Source organism: Ooceraea biroi, chromosome 5, assembly GCF_003672135.1.
Source record: "Ooceraea biroi isolate clonal line C1 chromosome 5, Obir_v5.4, whole genome shotgun sequence".
NCBI classification, from domain to species: domain Eukaryota; kingdom Metazoa; phylum Arthropoda; class Insecta; order Hymenoptera; family Formicidae; genus Ooceraea; species Ooceraea biroi.
This window is the reverse complement of record NC_039510.1, coordinates 3,148,098-3,170,186: the sequence shown is the minus strand read 5'-3', so window position 1 is coordinate 3,170,186 and position 22,089 is coordinate 3,148,098. Positions and strand designations below refer to the sequence as shown.

Genomic DNA, 22,089 nt, shown 5'->3' with positions numbered 1-22,089 from the left:
CAACTGGACTTCCGAGTTTTAGGTTAATTGAACGGCGGTGGGGCCGGCGTGAGTGCGGTGTGCCCGCAGAGTGCCATCGAACGGTCTAATAATCTCTTTCTTCCTCTCTTTGTTTTCCTTCCTTCCTTTTTTTGGAAGTACCGCACCTGAGCGAAGAGACGAGCGGTCGAACGATTAAATGACACAATGGCAACGCCCAGCTGTGATAAGAAAGCGAAGGTGATCGTTCTAGGGGGTGAGTATCTTATTACGTGCGTGTCATGTATGTATGTGCTCCGGATCCAGTACGCGGCGGAAGAGCGATAAGACGGTGACGGCTGACCCTTATCGTTCGCACAGGATGCGGTTTCATCGGCCGCAATCTCGTGGAGTACCTGCTGGACAACGATCTGGTGTCGTACATACGAATCGTGGACAAGGTGCCTCCGCAGACCGCCTGGTTGAACGCGAAACACCAGCGATTGTTCGAACATCCCTTGCTCGAGTTTAAGAGCAGCAATTTGATTAATATAGGTAGTCATACGTAGACAGGATACCCTGTGACAAGCAGGGAGAACAACCAAAATTTCACAAGTCCATTTCTAATTGATGTAAACTGAGATGTAATTTTTGTCAACTTACCGAAGCTTCCTGCCAAAATGCATTTTCGACTGACGAGCCTATCGATTACGTGTTCAATTGCGCCGGCGAGACGAAGAGCGGTCTGACAGATCCAGTGTACAAAGAGGGCATTTACAAGCTGAGCGTTAACTGTGCCCAACATGCGGCCAAGCTCAGAGTCTCGCGTTACGTCGAGATATCATCTGGCAATCTTGGCTCGGAAAAGGTACCCTATCCCGAATATATCTTGTACGTACTTTCGCGCTAAGTTGCTTCAGTACTTATCATTGCACGACGTTGCGCAGACTCCTCACAAGGAAGAAGACACTGGAGAGTCGTGGACGTTCGCCGCGAAGCATAAGCTACAAGTGGAACAGGAATTGAGGAATGTGCCAGATTTGAAATACACCATACTCAGACCAGCCATTGTGTACGGTTGTGGTGACAGAAATGGCCTGGGTAATCCTGAAACAGATTATGTTGTCGTCGAACGTACGTATTTTCGCCCAATTAAATTGAATAACCGAAACGAATCCTGCGAATTACAGCACCAAGATTAGTAGTGGGAGCAGTTTACAAGCATTTAGGAGAGATGATGAAGCTGCTGTGGGGACCGGAACTTCACATGAATACCGTCCATGTGCGAGATCTCGTCAGGGCTATGTGGCACGTGGCAAACAGGCCGGAAACAATAGGTCAAACGTACAATCTTGTCGACGAAGGTGATTCCACTCAAGGTTCCATCAGTGCCATAGTCTCGGAGCTGTTCAACATTAACCACGATTATTGGGGCACTACGCTATCGACCCTGGCAAAAGTATGATGAGCGTTTTGTGCTGTTATTCTTTGCTTGTCGCGTTACACGTTGTGCAACATAAACATTTATGGGTATCAGTTTTTCAGCGAGTAGCATCTGCTAACCGAAGCATTACATAAAATTTAAAAAAAAAAAACATTGGTAACACATTGTCGTCATGATCCTCTTGTTCCGCAGGCCGATATGAGCTCTGTGGTTGAAGAGGTAAACGATAAGCATATGGGTCCCTGGGCAGAGGCTTGTCGCAAAGACGGAGTGGAAAACAGTCCGCTATCCCCGTACATAGATCAAGAGCTTTTGTACAATAAGCATTTGTATCTGCAGCCCGGCAAACTGTCAAACACCACGGGATTTACGTACATGTATCCTAAATTGACAAAGGATGCTCTTGCTGAGGTAAAACGTGCTCTTACATGCGTGATTGCGCGATAGCAGATTTAGAAAAGTACGTTGAGGAAAGAGGCGCATCTGTACTTGAAAAATGTAAAATGTCTATTTGCAGGTACTTAATGATTACGTGAACATGAAAATCTTCCCGCATTCCTTAGTCCTATGAACGTTAACGGATTTACCGGTTACGTGAAGTTGAAACTTGCAATGATTCTACGAATATCGGATATGTGCGGACGTCAAGCGCCGCTTCACCTCGTGCCTACAAGGGTTCTATACACGTTACGTGTACTCCGTTAAATATTATATACACCTTTGCATACTGGCGTTTTATATGCCAAGGAAAATATGAAACTTGCTTTATGTATACTATACATGAGATTTGATAATTTCGTAGACGGGCCTAATGCCAATGTGATAAAATAGCAATTAATGTACTTAATTTTAATGTAGTTGTTGAACAACTGTTTTCCGCACCTTAAAGGTTGCTAGTCGAAACACTGACGTTTAAGAATGATTCGGAGTGACGTTGAGAGGGGTCTTAAGCACGAAAAGATAGATTTATATATAAAGACTTAAGAGATGTTGTATGCCTATAAATGGATTTGGATGATTGTTTTATAGGATCTCACTAACTAAAAAACCAGAAGCTTTTTATATACCATTTTCTTAAGACTGCGAGTTGTACCAATAAAGTTGTTGAAAATCTATATACTTCTTATTGTTGAACGTACAAGTTGATTCTTTTATACTCGCGCCATACATTCCAACATACATCTTCCATAAATTGTAAAAAAGTTTCTATTCTGTCATCGAATGGTTATCGCATAATCATGCCAATAATTCAAGCATGTACGACCTAAAGAATCACGTTAGATTAAGTACAAACGTTGTTAGGAAGATGCGTTTAGAAAATGTAGGAAAAAGTTCCTTATCAATACACGAAAATAATTGTTCATACTGGTAGATTTATATTTACAAGCTATTCGCATTTGCGTACATTTGACATAAATCACTTGTCTATTGTCATGAAATGTCACGCAAAGATATTTGTACTACATTTTCGAATTTATTGTTACGCCAATGTCGCTACAGATTCTTTGATAATAAAGTTACTCCATTTATGAGATACTGTGCTCGTGATTTACTATACCCTGCATGTACCATAGATTCACCACGCTGTAGAGGGAACATATTTTTTGCATTAAATCCATTTATGTAGTCTTAATTTTATTTAATCAGTGATTACAACAAGACGATGTGTTCAAGAAGGGTCAACAATATTATTAAATATTTCCTGTATTTAGTCTTAATAGTTCAAACAATAAGATTATAATATTTCATGTAGTTTCATTATACGTGTAATATATTAAAAGAATATTCTTCGCAAAGAATATTCTTCAATGTTCTTCGCAGGTAATATATTTATATGTACAATCGTAGATGAAGAGTATGTACAAAGTAACTGCACCCTAAGAACGTCAATAATCGTCGAAATAAAAAAGGGTTGAGATGTGGGAACTTACGAAAAATAAGTTAATAAAGTCTTCTTAATATGTAATAATTATTATAATTAACGATATAATATATAGCATAAATGAATAAAATTATTGAGATATATATATATATATATCTATATGTGTGTGTGTATATATATGTAATATAATGTATACACGCGTCTGTACGTATTCACCGGGCGTGAAAATATATTCTTTGAGGTAAACTGCATAAAAGTGAACAATAGTCTAATAGGTACCAAAGTTAAGTTAAAATTAAGTAATGTAAATCACTCTCGGGATGTAGAGTGATTATTACGGAGGTATATTTGTTCGACTAGAGCCGCCGTTACAATACAGTCGACATTTGCTGCTGGGTGTGTTCGATTACAGCTCGTCTAATGAATTATATCGTGCTCTTGCGTAGAAAGAATGTCAAGAAATTAGACAGATAATCCTGCATGAATTTTATCTATAAACTATGCGATTGAAAGGGCGATAAAATGCATGTCTCTCTCGTCTTTGGCTGCCTTGTTGTAGGTTCCTAAATTAAGATAGCGAAGGATAAATGAAAGATGATCAATCATTATAAAATCCACGATACTGATCGTGTCTAGCTCGGTAAATTATGGTAATCGGTGATCAATGAACATAATGTGATAAGTGTTACATCTTATGATATCACGTCACTTCTGACACTTGCATTCGTAGTAATGTGAACAACACTACTATCTACGATGATGCTTATTGCTCTTTGTGTGTTACATTACTAAAGTAATGTAAGGTAATGTTATTTTCTTTTTGTTTTGTACATACGAGACGCGTCACCTAAAGCGTTACAAGAGTTGCCGATTGGTCGAAAATAATTTTTGCCAGCTACGAGATTCAACGATGGATATTTCTACTTGAATCTGCTTGAATTTGCTCAACTGTTTCTTTTCGGCGACTAGCTTGTTGCGCTTTACGCGAGGCACTTTGTACAGTTAATACGATTAATACCTCTCGGCACGGCGACTCTATAGTCTTATTTATGTTTACGACATCTAAAACTTATCACATCCATGAGAGAAATTATTAAAAAACATTAATAGTACGTACGGAGCGTTTATCATTGAATTAAATTGCTGATTGCTGCTGGCGTTTGCTCGCCGCTGCGGCTATTTTCCTAGTGAAGTGTCCCTCTGCATAATACAACGTGACACGTAAAATCAAGAACGGCGCAGCCAAATAGACGTGAACGGTGTACAAAATACACATTACAGTTTAGGGAAGTCTAGTTAATTACGCTACTTAATGTAAAGAGGATGAGGACAGAGTTTTGGTAAGCGTAAACTCAAACTTCTTCCGCGAAATTCATACGACTGCCGGTCAAAGATTGATCAAGAAAATAAAACAGCTCGTAAAAGCAATCATTATTACTCTATGATTATTATAATATACTTTCTGCTGCTTATACATCACTCAACCGCGCATACCACTCTAAGATCAATCTCTCTCTCTCTTTTTTGATGTCAGAATACTCTCTTTTGATAATTAATGGCTCTGTCGAAATTATTGTTCGAAGTGCTCTCCGCTGTATGCCGCAGATATCATACAGACATATCTTTTGAAACGTAGAATGTAATAACGTGCGAGTATACCTTTCTGGTGCATAATACTAACAACGCGCAATGATCAACCAAGGAACAATCGATTCTGCGTCCTAATTAGTCTCGTTAATACACGCCAACTTAATGTTTTCATCAACGCGCTGTGTAGAACTGCGTAAAACTTCTCCAAGACATCACAAATACAAGAGTACACGGGAAAGCATGTATGAGGGTATCAACAAATGTGGAAATGATATGAGATGTGTAACAGGCATTATGTTACATATACGACAACAAACGCAAAACAGATTAATTAAATAAAATCTTCCATAAATAAAGCCAGACACAAGTTGAATGTGCGTTGCACATTCGCAACAAAGAAAAACTGCAAATAAGGATCGTTTACTTAGGAAGGTATATAGGTACAATATCGTATATATATGATCTGTGTGAAAAAAGTCCTCTCATAATTATATCTATAATACATATAACAAGTTCTATGTATCATGTATAAATAAAATAATCCTTTCTACCTTGTGGAATTGTATGAATGTATGATCTGTAAACAATATAGAGCTATCGTAATTCGCGAAGTTCGATAAACGGAATAAGTAAATCATGGTGCATCAACCGAACGTTTAAACGCTTCACCGAGTCCGAGTCTCTAGTGTAATAACAGCGGTTATCTAATCTCGCGTGACTAAAATGAAAATGTTCTTGAAACGCCTTCACTCGCGTACACTCTAACCGGTTTGCAGCGGATCTCTGTTACGAGAAAATGCGAGAAATGTAATACTCTATGGAATGAAGATATGATATATATAGTCTTTTTAATATGTGCAGACTGAATTAACTCTAGCTTGCTCTCGTACTGTGCTTCACGGTGACTATGTTATTGCATGATCCAAGTGTAATCATTGAGTGTTCATTTCTAAAAATGTATGCACTGAATGTAAAATGTAATAAATAACAATTATAATGGAGGTACAGTAATAACATTGACATTTCTACGTCTCACTCTAAAAGATATAGCTTATTCTATCAGGTACTGTGTTGGGTTTTTTCTGTCATGGTAACATGCACCAGTCTGGAATCTTGTGTCTTGTAGCTGTTCGTCCCGTGCTGCTTCCTCTTTCTGTTTTCGCGCAATATACATAACTGCTTTATCAGTTAACACGCTAAATATCGTACAACAAAACATCCACTTAATTCGTATCGTACTAATCGTATCGATTACCTAATTACCTCGTTTACCTAGAACGACATTAGCGTTAATCGTATGAACGGAAAGAAATCCGAGAAGAGCATGGAAAGATTCCCCTAAGTTTATCGCAGATTATTATCGCAAAAGTTTAGCTCCGTTATTTTATTATAAAAAGAGTATCGTGTCTATTGGTATACCAGTCTTTAAGATCTCTTGTAAAAGTGGATGATTGTGAGAATGAGATGATCTATTTCCCTTGCTATTTCCTTGCCGTTTGTTCACTCTGCGATTATTCTTCCCATTCATAGGATCCTTCTTTAATTTAAAGTATCGTATATCCGCTCTAAACTAACACAAACTTATGTCAAATATTTTAGGTGCTACTCAACGAATGATCTTTCATTTGCGTACGCTAGCTTCAAAAATGCAAAAAGGATTTAACTTTGATTCCTCCAAGAAATCACACGAGTCTTTGCAGAAACGCAATAAAACCTTAATGACACACATACGGTATGATAAAATGAAAGAAGAAAGAAAAAAGAAGAAAGGAAAGAAAACAAGACAAAACATTTTCTTAATATTTCTAAAACGCATAGCATCTCGTTAGAGCCTTTCCCTGTTTTTCTTAATACTAACAAGTTCTTTTCACGTCCGTTTTATACTTAAACATTATCGATGGAAAACTTATTTTGGAATGATCAGTGTCATTGCTCCGTTTTAAGCAATCGTCAGTCCCAAAAAGTGTCATCAGAATGGAAAAATCGCCGACTGAATTTAGGCCACTGAGCCCGCCTGCGTCCTAGCAATCCTAGCCATTGATTTTCTGTTCCCAAAAGCGAAGGTATGTGCACACCCATTCGCGAATCTCTTACTATCAGTATTCAAAGTGTCTTATGGACATACTCAAAATCAACAATTATCCTGTTTCATGTACATCTTATGTACACAGGAGTACTGGAAATGTACTGTTTCATTCTGCATTAAATTCATTATACTCGCGCATCTCTCAATTTTGACGGCTTGATTTATGTGACTCGCGTACTGAATGAGAAACATCGATTATCTTTAACGATTGACAGAGAGTGACAAAGTGAGCAGTTTTCAACGGACAATCTATGCTTCAACATCAGCGTTAAATGATTTTGAAAAATACTGAAACTGAAAGTGGCTCACATTCGCCTCTGCATGGCCTTAGTTTTATCTCGCAATAATCTCGGAAACATTTTATCTCTGCAAAAGAGTTTACGCGTCTGTCACTCTCTGTCAAACATCTTAAATTCAACACCTGTACATACACGAATTCAACCACGAGTCACTGTGGCCAGTTGTGTTCCTATTTACATCGATCGTGCATCGGAGAGTATCCCAGTCTATTGCAGCAAGCTAAATCGCGTCGGACTCCGCGAGGTTGTTGTGCAGTTTTGCATTGCTTTTGCTTCCAGGCGCGGGAGGCACACCGGAATTCACAGGTTTTTTCGTATCTCGATTCGCAACGAGACTACGATCGACGCAGCGCATGTGGATTCATCGTAGAGAGGGAAATGGCAGGATAATCGTATATAATCCTACCTATTGTACCTCGATACTGCGAGAAGCATGAACACGGTAGCATATTGCCTTAACGCACCTTCACCCATTTGGTCCGAGCGCCGGAGCAGACACGTGCGCGGCTTTTGGTGACGACGAAGTCTCGCCATCCGGACATCCTGAATTGTTATTTAAACTGCTAGCGCTACTGCCTAAAGTACAATTGACCATTGTGAGCTGCGTACCTTCTAAATCTTGCTCCTCTTCTTCCTCCTCCTCGTCTACCCGTTGATTACGCGAGGCGGAACTGCCTCTCCTTTTGTACTGCAATCAGAACAGAAGCGAGATGTTAACAAACGTGTTACGCGCTGTCTTGCAACGAGACGTTGAACTCCTCATAACAAGATACCTGAGGATTCTCCATAATGTGAACGTCCTTCGAGTCTCCGTTTATCTCCCACGGCGACAGCAAGGGCTCCTTTGCACAAATCTCAAATACCCCATTGGACTGTGCACCCTACAAAACGCATATTATTAAGTTATATTACCTGCCGACACGTGAAAAAAAAAGAGAGAAAAATGATTTCGTGTCGAAAACAAGTGTCCAAAATTCCATCACCTTGGCGTCGGAATGCGGGTTCGTTTCAATCGGTGACGACGGGCACAGCACAGCCAGCTCAATCTCGTTCGAAGCACTGGCGACGCTCGCCTGTTGTTGACCCATAGACGTGGAAGATCGCTCCACGCAGCATCCGTTACCATTTCGCGACAACGCACATCCCTTCGCAGACTGGGCGTTATTTCTCGACAGCCGAGACTTCTCAAACTTGCGTCGGCAGTATATACTGCACAGGCATATCGCGATGAACGCGAAGCTTATGCTCAATCCGATAATCACACCTATTGTTTTTAAAAGAAAATTATGATAAAATTACGCACATATACGCGATATAATAATAATAATTATTATTATTATTATCACGTTGAGATCTACGCGTGCTGTTCCACTCACCCATCTTATTGGGTTTGGCGTTCTGCGGTGGTTTCTGCTTACCAGGCGAGACAGGTACTTTCGACGCACCACCAGTAGCAGCACCACCACCAACAGCACCACTACCGCCGCCGGTAATGATCCTAATAGGATTCGACGGTTTCCCGTAACCGGCTTTCGTAGCCGCCCGCACCACAACGAAATACTGTTTTCCCGGCGCTAAACCCGGCAGAGCCGTCAACGTCCTGTTGCCGGGCACGGTCACGTTCCTCCATGCCGCCGTCGATTCCATCAGGTCCATGGTGTACGCGACGAAGTAACTTTGTATGACGCCGTTCACGTTGCTCGGCTCCTTCCACGCGATTTGTACCTTTGTATTGTTGTCCAAGAACCATTGCACCTCCTCGACCTTGCCAGGAACTGCAACGTTACGATATCTGGGATAAAAATCTGATCCGCGCCATTCCGTTTCGTTCCGTTGGACGATAATTGGATTCTCACCATCCTCGTTCGTGTAACATTCTATAGACTCGCTGTAAAGGCTCGTTTGATTCGCGTCGTGCCTAATGGCTCTCACTTTAAACTGATATAGGGTGAAAGGCTTCAGCTTGTCCACGTTCGCTCTCGTATCGTCTCTGTAACATGTTTGTAAATTTATGTCGTTAGATACGTTTGTAGGTACGTGCGAATACGTTTGTTTTAAACATACGGAACGTTCACTCACATAATGAAACACTTGGAACCGTCGGAAAGTTGCATATGCACCGCATGATAACACAGCTCAAACGAACCCGCACCATGCGCGTCGGACAATGTCCACGTTAAGTTAATCGACGTGGATGAGGCAGGGATGGCTTCCAAAGACATTGGTACAGTATCTGAGTTACGAGATATCGAGCATTAAAATTGATTTTCTTTTCTACATATGGATGTAATAAGCGCCGGACCGAAGTGAACTTACTAGGATCGGATTGCGCAGTTTGTATGTGTTTCGTCAAGCAATCTGTTACTTGGTCCGAACTCATCATGCACAAAACCATCGTGTAAGAGACGTTCATATCTGAATAAAAGTAAATGCACGTCTTTTAATTATCTAATTAATTAATTTAATTATCGATATGTTAGAAATAAATATGTTCCGACCGAAAGACACTTACCTAGAGTATCAAAGAGCCATTCGGTGGCGTTTTGTGGTAGAAAAATAGGTTTTGATTCCTCACCATATTGATTTTTGTAGTAGACCTTCCAGGAATCGAATTTTGATTCAATCTGATCGTTTTGCTCCAAGTTGATCTTCCATTTCATCTAGTTTATCAGAAACATTTATCTTACGCGACGAGATCATTTGAATAGTAATGAGAATGTTGAGTCTTACGATTCGTATGCAACACGTACCTTAACCACCGAAGCGTTCACAATTAATATTTGGATGTCCACGATATTCCTTATGGTAAATTGAGATTCGGAAGGCGGCATGGTCACAGTAGTCCAATCCAACTGCGTTTCGCTGATGTTGGGCCAACCCTGCTTCGTTCGTGCCAATACCCGAAGATCGTACTGCGCTGCAGGTATTAAATCTGCAAGCGCAACAATGCTATTAGGCGTTACGTGCGTCACAGAGCATCGAAAGACGAGGAATGACAGGCACAATAATCGTACCGGAAAGTATGTAATGCTCGATGGTGGCGGGCAAATAAAGTACTTGCGAATACGAGTGCTGATGGAGTCTCCATTGTAATTTGTATTCTACCACGATGCCGCGAGATTCCTTCTTGCTCAAAGGCTCCCACGATACATTTAGTTTTGTACTACTGGTTACATCCACGTTCATTTTTGGTGCGCTTTTAGGAACTAAGGACGAAATCGAAATAACAATCCGTTAGATCGCTACGTTACGTGAAATTAATAGAAATACACGAGGACACACGTACCACTTGGAGCTGTGGAACACTGGATGGTAGCCGACTGATCGCTAGCACCATAATTATTCCACACGCGTACGTAAAACGAATAATTTGTAAACGGCTCGAGAAGTTCCGTCACTTCTACAGACGTGGAGTTGCCTGGTTCCGGTGGGGAAACTTCCTCCTTGCCACCTTCTGTCGTCGAAAATACGTATTAAAGGTGTGTACGAACATACGTGCGCGTAATCGATTCGACAATCCTCCCGGAGCTGTCGTTTACTTATCCCAGAGTAGAATCCGACTCACCTACGGGACTATAATGGACGGTATAAGCTGTAATACTGGTATATGGTAGAGACTTTGGTGGTTCCCACGAAATCAAGATCTTAACTGGCGAAACAGCGTGACATTTTAGTGAGCTGGGTGTGGCGGGACTGTTGCGCGACGTGTTCACTTGGAGCCGGCCAGCGGCCCAAATTTCACCCGCCGAATTCACCGCCACGCACTGATACACGCCGGAGTCAGACGGCACCGTTGCTGATATCGCTAGTTCTATTTTATTGTATTCCTTAACGTAAGTTGTTCTGCGACCTGTAATCGTATGCACGATTGTAATAACGAGTTTCGCAATCTCTCTCGCATTCGATCACTCCTCCTTTCCGCCAATTACCGTTGTTAGTAATGTTCAACGAGTCTTTTAGCCAGTAGATCCGAGGTACGGGTAGTCCTTGCGCCTGACACTCGAATCTCGCAGTTCTCCCGTTCGGGCAGACTTGGTTCGTCGGCGTTTTTATAAATGATGGTGGTATCACTACGTCTACAGTAATATTCTGCAACAATTCAAGGGACAAATGAGCGTAATCGCGGAATTTACAATAAATGAAAGCAAAAATGCCTCTCTGCTTGATGGCGACCATCACCCACCTGTACTTCAAACTCGTGGGTGACAGAATTCTTCGCGGAACACAGATAGATACCGGCATTGGAGATGCTCACGTTCCTCAACGACAGTATGCCAATGCCGGTAGAATTAAGAAGGATGCGAGGTTGCGTAACATTATCTGAAAACAGATACACTCGAAATATAATCAGGTCGCGTATATTTGCGTGTGTCTTAAGCTACTAGCTCTGCTTTTTACCTATGTAACGAGGAATAAATGACCACGTAATGAATGGTAACGGATAACCGGATGCGGCACATGCCAGATTAAGACTCGATCCGTTAAGCAGCCAATGATTGTACGAAACTTGTGGAAATAAGATCGATGTTGTTGTACGCGGCTTGTCACCCTCCACCCTCGAGATAACCGTTAGTTTTGCTTCTCTGCTCTTTCTAGCTTTCTTTAAAAATTCATTAGTGACTATGCACCTGAAATGTAATGTAATGATTTGTTACATTACGTTGTTAGTTACAAGATTACCACAGAGCCACCGGATTAATAATAATCAGATCGTTTCTACGTGACAGCACACTTTCTTTCAATTCGCAATAAATTAACGAGAATTATCGTCGTACCTATATGAGCCAGCATCTGACAGTTTCGTTGCATTTATATACAGAACACCTGGTGGTACCACAGAATACTTTGATTCATTATCATAGGATAACAATGTCTCATTATGCTGCCATGTAATATTGGGTGGGAAAGGAACACTGTCGATCAAGCAAGATAATCTTGCAACTTCGCCCTCTCGAACAATAATATTTTCAGGAGATTCTTTGAATACATGGGCAAGTTCTGTAACACATACGATTGTAATTGCAACATATATATACGTATATGTATGTATACACACATACGTGCACGAGGTGTCGCATCTACCTGCTATTTGAATAAATGTAGGAGCTGAACGTATCAATCCTCCCAAACTGGTACGTGCTACACAGCGATACTCATCTTTATTATCGTTTCTAGCGTTAACAATACTATTCCTTTCCTTTTCTTTGAACTTTTGCATTTGTAAATTTTGTTTCTGCATGTAACATCCATCACAATTAGTTTTCACATGTATTGCAACTCGGCAATGATAAACACAAATGTTACGGTAGCATCTACCTTGTAAAAGTGAAGAGAGCCATTCGGAAGAAGAACACAGCGCGTAAGACCACACGGAGGTGCTGGCATTCCATTGTGCAACCAAAGTATATTCTCATTCGAGCCAGCTACGCAATTGAGCGTAATACCCTTTTTCCCAAGTATCACATGGCCGCTAGGTTGAATTTCCAATGTTAATCCTTTACCAGCGTCGGAACCATCTAGTTTAGATACGTTCCTGCCACTGACATTCCCCCCGATACCTTTAACACCTGTGAAAATCAGACCAGTTAGCGCAAATCGCAATATTTCATGCGATATCAAAGCCGCGACGTTTCGGCAACAGCAACAACAATGTTGAAATGCAGCTTTGTCTTTAATAATTTGCTGCCAAGGTCTCTTTGTCTCTCCGCAGTGGCAAATGGATCACTGCCCTCACCGGAGAGTCAATTTTACAGACTGCCCCGTTACTCATACACAGATTCACGTGTGCAAACTCATAAGTCTTCGGGAAAACGACGCCTGGGCTCAGAAGAAGCTTGTACAGACATCGTCGACCCGAAGCTCGTGCACACAAACGGACACTCGGAACACGAGTTCCGAAGGAAATTGGGGCATTGCGCGCAAAGAGAATCGGATGCACGCACCTGCGGCACAAGCGGGCTTCAGCACTTCCGTAATCAAGACGCTCAGCAAGAGTACTCGCGCCGCCATATATCCGCGCTCATCGGCTACCGCGCACCGGTGCGTGTGTGCGTGTATGTGTGTGTGTTGTGTATTCTCACTGGAGCACGATCGTGACGCGCCGTCGTCGATTTGTCGTTGCCGCCTTCTTCTTCGACTTCTTTGTCGTCGTCTTCGTCGTCGAGTCGCTCGCGTGGAAAATTCGCCGCCGCATGTTTGACGTCGATCGAAGGCCTCGCGTCGGGGCCGAGGAAGAATCGGAGGAGTTGCCGCCGCAGCAGGTCGACCGTTCCGTTCGCCAAGCTGGAGCACCCTCCCTCCCCTCTCTCCCCACGCCCCCCTCGCGGTGTTTTACCTCGCGCTCGTTGAAACGCCTCACATCGTCGACCGGCGCGGCGCGAAAGAGAGAAAGGGAGAGACGGCGTCCGCGCGCGGATCCCGACCGCCCGAGATCGCGCGACACGTTACGGCACGATCGACGCGACCCCGTGCTCGGCCACCGTGCTCGGGGAATGACTCGCACGCACGCACCAAGTCACTCACGAGCCAAGTTTTATCGTTGCGCGTACTGTTTCTCGGCGCACGCGGCTTCCTCGTTCCTGTCCGCCATCTTCCTCACGGGCGTCCTCGTACACTACCGCCGCCTGGCGGCTCGAAGCCCAAGTCTCGACCGAGCCATCATCGCCTCCACCTATCAGAGAGCGTGTATTGCATCGTTATCGAGAGACGGTATCGCTATGATCGTGCAGCAGCGACCTATGCACATGCGATCTATTTTATCGACAATTCCGCAAAAGCACTTGCCATTGACATAGGAATATATGGACGGAGCCTTTACGAGGGGAAGCTGAGATTAGCGGTAAGGGGAGAGCACTGGCACTTCGTGTAACTTCGGCTGTTCGGGTATGTTCGGTTTCGCCAGTGATATATATATATATATATATATATGTACGATGAGTTATTGTGTTGTGTCGGAATGTAGCAATCGCATTAATCAAAAAGGAAAAATTGGCAATAACGTATGAAAGAAAATAATGACCCGAAAATTTCTTTTCATCTGTAAGTAAAATACATACAATTGTAGGTTATACACAATGCCGGTAAAACGTTTCAGATATTGTTGTGTTTATTATTATTTAAATTTATTATTATTGTGTTAAGAAAGAATTTTGGCTTGATTATACACCTAGACCGAGTAATGGTGGCACCGAAAGACAATCTTATTTAATTATTATATTTTTAACGTAATTTAGATGTAACATTGTCACCTACTGAAGAGGACCACATCCCGTATGGTCGAAACGTCGTTCTAATAAAGAGAATTATAGCCAGTTGTGTCGAATATTAATCGTACTCGTTTACTGAAATTATCTACTGGCGGTGTTAAGAAAGAATTTTGGCTTGTTCATTATTATATTCATATGAACAATTGTTCAATAACAGTTTTTCATTTATAGTTTTTATTAATTCATATATTTAATAATAAATATATATATATATATAGTCAAATATATCGTATATATTATTATTATTAAATATATGAATTATAATAACAACTATAAATGAAAAACTGTTATCGAACAATTATTCATATGAATATAATAATAAACACATAACAATATCTGAAACGTTTTACCGGCATTGTGCATAACCTACAATTGTATGTATTTTACTTACAGATGAAAAGAAATTTTCGGATCATTTTCTTTCATAAGTTGTTGCCAATTTTTCCTTTTTGCATTAATGCGATTGCTACATTCCGACACAACACAATAACTCATCGTACATGTAATTTCAGTATCATAACTTTACAAAACTTTATCAAGTATCATTCGGGCGATGTCGAGAACAGCCGAACTCGCCCGATTTGCCAGCAGCCTCTCCTTACCGCAAATCTCATAACCCCCCTTGCCTGAGTTCGTAGCATAGGCTCCGTCCATATATTCCTGTGTCAATGGCACTTGCAGCAGTACCAGAGACGACGTAAACAAGATTTATGTGAGAATCCTTATGACTGATGTGAATGACCGACATTCAAATAATATGAATATAAAAGATCTGTGTTTCAAGAGAAAAAGATTTTTCACGCGAAGGTATTCCGCATAAGTTTACTATTCTCTCTTGTTCTGAAAATATCCTAAGGGAAAAGTCAGGCGCATGGGGTCAAAGCAACTTCAATCGCGAAAAAAATGCAGAACGCATTTTCTTATTAATTTAAAGAGAATTTATTTGTTATTTGATGTTAAAGTAAACTTTAATGATAAAATTGCATTGTTTTTGTGTACAAACCGTATCCCGTATATTATACATGTATCCTGGTTTTTTCTCAGGCTTTATATCTTTTTTATATATATATATATCTATATATATATATAATCTTATAATATATTACATATACAGATACAGGCGATGTCGCGTGCGAGAGAAATCGCGATCGCCGTGCCTGCGTGCGCGGTACATTTTCTGGTACTTTTATTTCTAGAAATAGGTACGGCATAAGTCACATGTCACGTATATCAACGAGCACAACGACGGCCACGACGAGTAGATCGGGAAATGACGACTGCAACCGGTTTGTTCAACAATTTTCCGACAGTCATCACCGTCCATGACCCTGTGCTCGGCTTTCTCTCACAGGGAAAGTTCTCGGTATCGACTCGGGGTTGCGCCCATCAATCGTAGCGGCAGGGGATCCCGAGGCGGTCGCAAAACAGTCCCGCAAGAAACCGGATGATTCTTTTTTTTTTTAATAAGAATTGACAAGTATCCCGTTTCATTCCAGTTAATCGAAAGTGGAAGCTCTCTTCCCAGGGCAGTGCGATCGTTGGACAGCTCGTGAACAAAATCGATCCTTTCATGCGAAACGACGCTGCATTTGACAGAAACTGTGCATATAATCGCGCCTCGGATACATCCACAAGCGCAGATAACTATTGTTCGTCGTCCTCGTTGAGAGAAATGGACACGGCCGGTATAAGCTTCTTCGTGCCTTTCACATCAAAGTGAGTGAGTTTGCACGAAATAGAAACTGCTGATTTCCGCTATCATCATCATTATCATTGTCGTCGTCATCATACATGAAAAAAAGGAGATATATATACCCTTCTGCGTTCGCGAAAGTGTTCGTTCATTTACTTCAAAATCGTGCTAGTAGGACAGCCTTGATTTTTTTCAGTCTCGAAGAGATCAATCAATAATCGCCGACGCTCCGTTAAAACAAGTCGATATGTTCAATCGTTTGAGATAACCATTTTTTTCTTTCAAATTAGATTTCAAATTAGTTCAGAATCGGTTTTTCAGCGATCTGAAGTGTATATGAAAATAAGTTTGATAAACGACTGAATTAAAACGCGCGACGCCTAAAGCCGCAAGAACGCGATAATTACTCGGTAAACCCGAGGCGCCAAGAGTCCAATCAACCGACAATGTCAATTTCACTTTTCTTCACTTCGTTTTGCGCGCGCGTATGTGAAAGGTGCCCGCGAGGTATAATCGTAATATTCGTGATCAGAATGGTACGTGGAACATCCTGTGTGCCAGGTAAACATCGATTTCCATTTAGTTAAACGAGCAAGTCGGTGAGTCTTCTTGTTTCTCACTGTGCATTCTCACTGTCGTGAGGCCTGGAGAGAAAAGCAGATTCGCATTTAGAAATAAGAAAGGTAAAAAGCCTTGAACGATTACCGTGACTCGTAATAAATTTTCATATCATATCTATCATAGCATTCTATATAACATTCCGGTAAATAAACTTGTGCCAAATTTGGCGCGAGAAAATTCGTAACGATGCAATGAGTTATTTTCTTGACACGTGAATGCTTGTCGTAGCAAGACAGCTCAAAGAACCGTCACCGCGGGAAAAATAAAGAGCACGAGCGTGCGGAGAAAGAGGACAAGAGTGCGCCTATAAAACGATCTAGTTTCATCGAAATTCTCAGTTTGCGCGTACACGTATCGCACAACGAGCGTATTTGCACTTGATTTGCCAATTTGCGAGTTGTTTTAGTGCTGCAATATGAAGACGCAGCTAATATTGCAAGTAAATGGATAGACGTGAACAAATACCTTGATAGCCGGTATAAAATGGTTTCCCCTTTTTGTGGAAGAAGTAACCGCGCGATTTATAAACTGCTAAAAATAAAAAAATGATCTTTACTAGTAATGTAATGCAAATCACATTGATTGAAATTATCGATGATTACCATTTCTTACTTACGTTTCACGTGCATGAAAGAAACGCATGATACAAGACATAAAGGACAAACAAGATTCCAACGATTCTAATCATTGTGGTAATTTCCAGTTTGCGGTGTTGCTCGTCATGCTACTGGCTGGACCTACGGAAGAATTTTTTTTCGAATAGTGAGTGAATAGTCTTTTTCTGTATCTTTGTGTTTACACGAGAAGACATGGGCGCTCGCAGAAAAAAATTCGAGAGGGACAAAATCTTAAGATCCCTCTAAAGAAACTCAAGTAAAAAACAAGGAAAATTTTCATTTCGAAACTTATTGTATCAGACATATAATTTATGTGTTTTCTTTTCGTTTTATTTATGAATTTTTCAATTTATGATTTAGAATTTTAACATTGCAATTTTTCAATTCCAGGGGGGAAGGCAACTGCCTCTCCTTGCCCCCCTCCGGGCGCCCATGCAAGAAATTAATTTTCGGGAAATTTTAAGTGCCTCGAAATTACTGTACAAACGGTCAAGGATGACTTTCTCGTTGAAAATATCGAACAAAGTCATCGACTATTATTCTGCGAGTACGACACTTCGATTCCTAGAAAGGCAAACTCTTGAAATTGAAAAACCATGCATAAGAAATGTACAACAAACAAGGAGTAGCCTTAGCCTCGAGAATACTTGGGGAATCTTCGATCCGTTTCAAGGATTCTATACTGAACTTCTGCCTGTCACATTTCAGTCCTAGAAAGGCTCTGACAGAGTTTTTTCAGTCATTGAGGACAAAAAAGCAACCGCCCAAGCAGAATGTACAACACTATCACATGCATTACTATCCAATGCCCTTGACTCTGTTGGGCTGGATGAAAGCGCCGGACAAGCAAGAACTCGACAAGCTGTACGAGTATGTACGCATCCCGTGTTAATAATAAGCGAGAAAGTTAAAAACTTCTCACCTCGCACTTGTATAATTTACCTCGATTGATATTTCTCAGTCGTTCTCAAGCGCACGCTATCTTACGTCGGGGATTTGTATCGGAAAAATCCCTCGCCACCTTCATTGCACAATAAACTGCACATTAAAGCTAAAGTCATTGTAGCGAAGGCTCAAGTCGATCATCAATTGACCGTCGAGTTATGCAAGTTATTTTCTATTTTCCATGTCATTTTCCAGAGATCGTCTCACGTCATTCGGATGGACAGATTACCACTACAAGTTCTCGCCCGATCCTTCAATAATCATGTCGGGCTTTCCACCGTTATGGGATGATACGGATTTATGGAACGAGGAAATTACAGGTGGGTCAGGTAGTTCCATTCGAAGGGAAGAGGTCGATCAACGTACGTTGGATGCGTTGGATCTTCTCATCCTGATCTCCAATCATTGATCACGACTAAAGGTGGCGATTTTTCTCTCGCAGGTCCCGATAACGTGCGTGCCACGATCGATCGTAACGCCAAAGGCATATTGCTGCGAGTTCCTGTCAATCAGCAGTTTGTGCTCCATTTGATGAAGAAACGAGGACAGAAAGAAACGGCGGTCTGAGGATTGTTGATGCGTTGTCGCTTAACCGCCGTGCTCCATTCTAATTGAACTTTGGACTAATTATTGGGAGATTAGTCTTTAAGCACTTGTTTCGTGCGTAACTCCGTGGCAAATCGTGTTATTTATTAAGCGTAATTGACACACAGATGTTATCAAAACTGTTCTCGTATTTTGATACATATCTGTAACAGAGATTCGTAACTAAGATATTAGCTGGATGTCTAATTCTTAAACCTATTCTTAATATTTTTTAATACTTCTCAATGTACTCTGTAATTTACAATTTATGATATAATTTACTTATTAATTAATTACTGTCTTTGATTGAGTATTATATAACTCTTGATTAATCAGCCTCTATGGGACTGGACTTTAAGCTGGATAATGAATGGCTGATTAATCAAAAAAGCATACAAAATAACATTTAGTTTGTAAATCGGATTTAAAAAGTATGTATATATGTTGTATATAGATTTTTCCCCAAGAGAAATGATCCCTGACAAATGGTTAAAAAAACAATATTAACTGAAAAAAATATGTACACGAAGCGACTACGATCCAAAAAGTAACTACTAACTGAAGCGTAAGCTCGATAACTTTCAAACTTATGATTAGCAGTGCTCTTACTTAACTTTACTTTACTTTCCGTACAAAGAAAAACAACTTTTATAGTCGATCCGACTGGCAATGAGCACAGACTAAAAAAGATGGACCAACAGGAAAATGTAATAAAATTTCTTTTATTTTAATGATTATATTCTGATGCATTTCGTTGTGAAATATATGTTAAAAAATGTATAGTGCCATTGTCGATTGTTACTGAAAGACAGATTACTGAAACTCATGAATCATCATGCTGGGACTGGGATTTCGAAGGGAGATTCCGACTAGTCCGTCAACAAAAGTTGCGGTAATTGCTTGCACTTCTTCGCCGCGTCCGCGTGAGGTTTTGTCACGCATCTGCGAGCTCGTCGACTCGTCACCTTTCCGGGCAATGATCCGCGCAATTCCGGTACGATCGCGGTACGCCGCAATTTTCGCGCTTCGATGCGGGTTCTTTGCCGCGCCTCGCGATCCTCCTGCAGTCTGGACGTGAGCCGCATCATGTAGCTACGATCCGTCAATCGTACCACATGGCTCCTCCCCATTATTGCCGTTAACCGATGTCTTACGGGCGCGTGACTCAACCTGCACAATCAACGCGAGCCGTTCTGTTGTTCGTTCGAATCGAACTGCAAAACGTGATTGAAAAACGTGACTCGAACTCACCCGTATCGCACGCATTCCGCTTCCCACCAGGATGGCACGGAGTCGTCCAGCTCCAGGCTCGGTTGAAACATTCTTGCGCTTTGCAATTTACCTTCGTTCACCTGGGTAGCTCCTAGCTCCTAATCATTTCATGATTCGCTTCGACAAGTCCTCGAATTAAAAAAAAAAAAGAAACAGACGTTTAATTAACAGTTCAATATCATTCCGAGCGAGTGAAGTTATCAATTGTCATGTTTCCCTCCCAAGCAACTTTATCGATTTCACTAGATCGACCTACTTCAGTTCGATCAATCTCGAGAACTTCGTACGAAGTAAAAGACCCTAGGACAACTCGTGTGGTCATCGAATGAGGAACCATGTTCCCAAAAACCGCATCTTTCTATCGGATGTCGGGTGCCGCCTTTGACTGTATACCTATGGACTGCTAACGTTGCCACTTAGGTAATGTAAAAGCAGAGAGAAGCCCGAGAGCGGTCGCGCTCGCGTTTTAACTGCAACGCCCGGTGTCCACGATGCTAGAAATCGGTTCGAGATCTCGGTCCGAGAAATATGTAGCCAATCAACTTGCACTTTTACGGAAAAGCCGCAAGTTGATTGGCTACATATTTCTCGGACCGAGAACTCGGACCGATTTCTAGCATCGTGGACACCGGGCTTAACGCCTCAAACGTGGACATATGCGTTCCACTTGACGCTCCCAACGCTCGCGGCGTCATTCTATTTTATTCAATACTCAGTGAGCAATAAAGACAGAATCACTTCAATCACTTCAATGTCCACGTTTGAGGCGTTACAGTTAAAACGCGAGCGTGACCGCTCTCGGGCTTCTCTCTGGTAAAAGACGCGATCCAAGGTCTCAGCGCACCCACGTCCCAACGGCCAAGCCAAGAACTAATAGTCGTACATGTACCTTTGACTGAAGCATTTGTTCTATGGTTTCATGACGCATGTGAGGTGTTATAAGTGACAAATTCTAAGTGAAAACAAAATGGTTCGTTATTGTTGTATCAAATCATGTACAATCACACGATACAAAGCCAAAACAGGAATACAAAAATCGTCTCGAAATAAAGAATTCACACTTGGTTCCTTAAATTCTCTGCGATTATCGGTCCGCAATTCCGATGATTGATGATGCACGGATCCTTGAATCTGAAAGGTTTCTCCTTACTTACTTACGAACGGACGTCGATTAATCATTGAGGTCACACCTCATACAATAACGAGCACTACAGAAAAAATATTTAATATTTATAGAATAGAAAATAAAACACGCATTTCAAAGAATGACTTTGCACGTAATAAGAAATATAAATGTCCAAAATCTTTTTACCAATTTTGACGCGCACGTATTAGATAATGATTTATTAGAAAATCACAAACATAAAATGATAAAAACAATAATAGAGTTTTATTTAAAAATAAAGTTATATTGGTTTGGCAAAGAATTGACACGTAACTTACATGTAAAATATGTCCGTAAAGATTTTACAAAACTAATTTTGTTCAAAGGGCAGTAAGTGTAATCTATATATATACAGGGTGTTTCCTAAGTAAGTAGACAAACTTAAGGAGGATATTCCTTGGCTTATTTTAAGAAGAAAAGGTCATATAAACATATGTCCTAAACTGCTTTGTTTTCCAAAAAAAGTACATCACTGTTTTCGTTCACTTTTCGTTTATTATAGAACAGTTTGTGTTATTGCAAATGAAACAAATGAAAAACAATAGTAACCAAAAAGAAAAATTATAACGAAAAAGAAAATAGTAACTAAAAAGAAAAATAATAACATCACAGTAACTGCTGAAAATGTTCACCTGCAGCCATGATACTGCAGTGCTGTACTTTTTTT

The 22,089-nt window shown here is 41.0% G+C and overlaps 4 protein-coding genes and 1 long non-coding RNA gene across 11 annotated transcripts; 2 read left to right on the top strand and 3 right to left on the bottom strand.

Moving 5' to 3' along the window:
* Position 1: 1 nt before the first annotated feature.
* LOC105287684 lies at positions 2–2,936 on the top strand. 2 transcript variants are annotated; one of them, XM_011353386.3, is made up of 7 exons: positions 2–235; positions 340–513; positions 627–826; positions 906–1,092; positions 1,149–1,417; positions 1,595–1,813; positions 1,920–2,936. In XM_011353386.3, exons 1-7 carry the CDS (start codon positions 187–189, stop codon positions 1,971–1,973), a joined length of 1,152 nt encoding a protein of 383 aa, XP_011351688.1. In that variant the 5' UTR covers positions 2–186; the 3' UTR covers positions 1,974–2,936. The 2 variants fall into 2 exon arrangements, with proteins under 2 accessions (XP_011351688.1, XP_011351689.1); XM_011353387.3 differs by having other exon boundaries at positions 4–235; positions 906–1,059; positions 1,920–2,933.
* A 152-nt stretch (positions 2,937–3,088) lies between these two features.
* On the bottom strand, positions 3,089–13,955 carry LOC105287689 (protogenin). 2 transcript variants are annotated; one of them, XM_011353394.3, is made up of 19 exons: positions 13,202–13,955; positions 12,576–12,826; positions 12,342–12,492; positions 12,035–12,257; positions 11,658–11,887; positions 11,443–11,579; positions 11,189–11,348; positions 10,825–11,109; positions 10,546–10,713; positions 10,274–10,465; positions 10,010–10,191; positions 9,772–9,919; positions 9,576–9,674; positions 9,339–9,492; positions 9,116–9,249; positions 8,636–9,034; positions 8,243–8,523; positions 8,033–8,140; positions 3,089–7,947 (listed from the first exon to the last, which is right to left on the bottom strand). In XM_011353394.3, exons 1-19 carry the CDS (start codon positions 13,266–13,268, stop codon positions 7,726–7,728), a joined length of 3,591 nt encoding a protein of 1,196 aa, XP_011351696.2. In that variant the 5' UTR covers positions 13,269–13,955; the 3' UTR covers positions 3,089–7,725. The 2 variants fall into 2 exon arrangements, with proteins under 2 accessions (XP_011351696.2, XP_011351698.2); XM_011353396.3 differs by having other exon boundaries at positions 8,678–9,034.
* Positions 13,956–15,972: 2,017 nt separating this feature from the next.
* LOC105287688 lies at positions 15,973–18,602 on the bottom strand. Its single transcript, XR_895496.3, has 4 exons — positions 18,398–18,602; positions 17,455–17,575; positions 17,304–17,369; positions 15,973–16,861 (listed from the first exon to the last, which is right to left on the bottom strand). It is a non-coding gene; the product is annotated as an uncharacterized LOC105287688 (long non-coding RNA).
* LOC105287686 lies at positions 16,110–19,762 on the top strand. Of its 4 annotated transcripts, XM_011353393.3 has the most exons (5): positions 16,110–16,240; positions 17,542–17,600; positions 18,164–18,325; positions 18,596–18,720; positions 18,843–19,762. In XM_011353393.3, the coding sequence occupies exons 2-5, from the start codon at positions 17,560–17,562 to the stop codon at positions 18,965–18,967; spliced, it is 453 nt and encodes a 150-aa protein (XP_011351695.1). In that variant the 5' UTR covers positions 16,110–16,240; positions 17,542–17,559; the 3' UTR covers positions 18,968–19,762. The 4 variants fall into 4 exon arrangements, with proteins under 4 accessions (XP_011351695.1, XP_019889901.1, XP_011351693.1 ...); XM_020034342.2 differs by having other exon boundaries at positions 16,202–16,240; positions 17,542–18,325; XM_011353391.3 differs by lacking the exon at positions 16,110–16,240 and having other exon boundaries at positions 17,455–17,600.
* LOC105287685 lies at positions 19,069–20,507 on the bottom strand. Of its 2 annotated transcripts, XM_011353390.3 has the most exons (3): positions 20,237–20,507; positions 19,951–20,155; positions 19,069–19,149 (listed from the first exon to the last, which is right to left on the bottom strand). In XM_011353390.3, exons 1-3 carry the CDS (start codon positions 20,305–20,307, stop codon positions 19,120–19,122), a joined length of 306 nt encoding a protein of 101 aa, XP_011351692.1. In that variant the 5' UTR covers positions 20,308–20,507; the 3' UTR covers positions 19,069–19,119. The 2 variants fall into 2 exon arrangements, with proteins under 2 accessions (XP_011351692.1, XP_011351690.1); XM_011353388.3 differs by having other exon boundaries at positions 19,073–20,155; positions 20,237–20,493.
* Between the last annotated feature and the right edge of the window lie 1,582 nt (positions 20,508–22,089).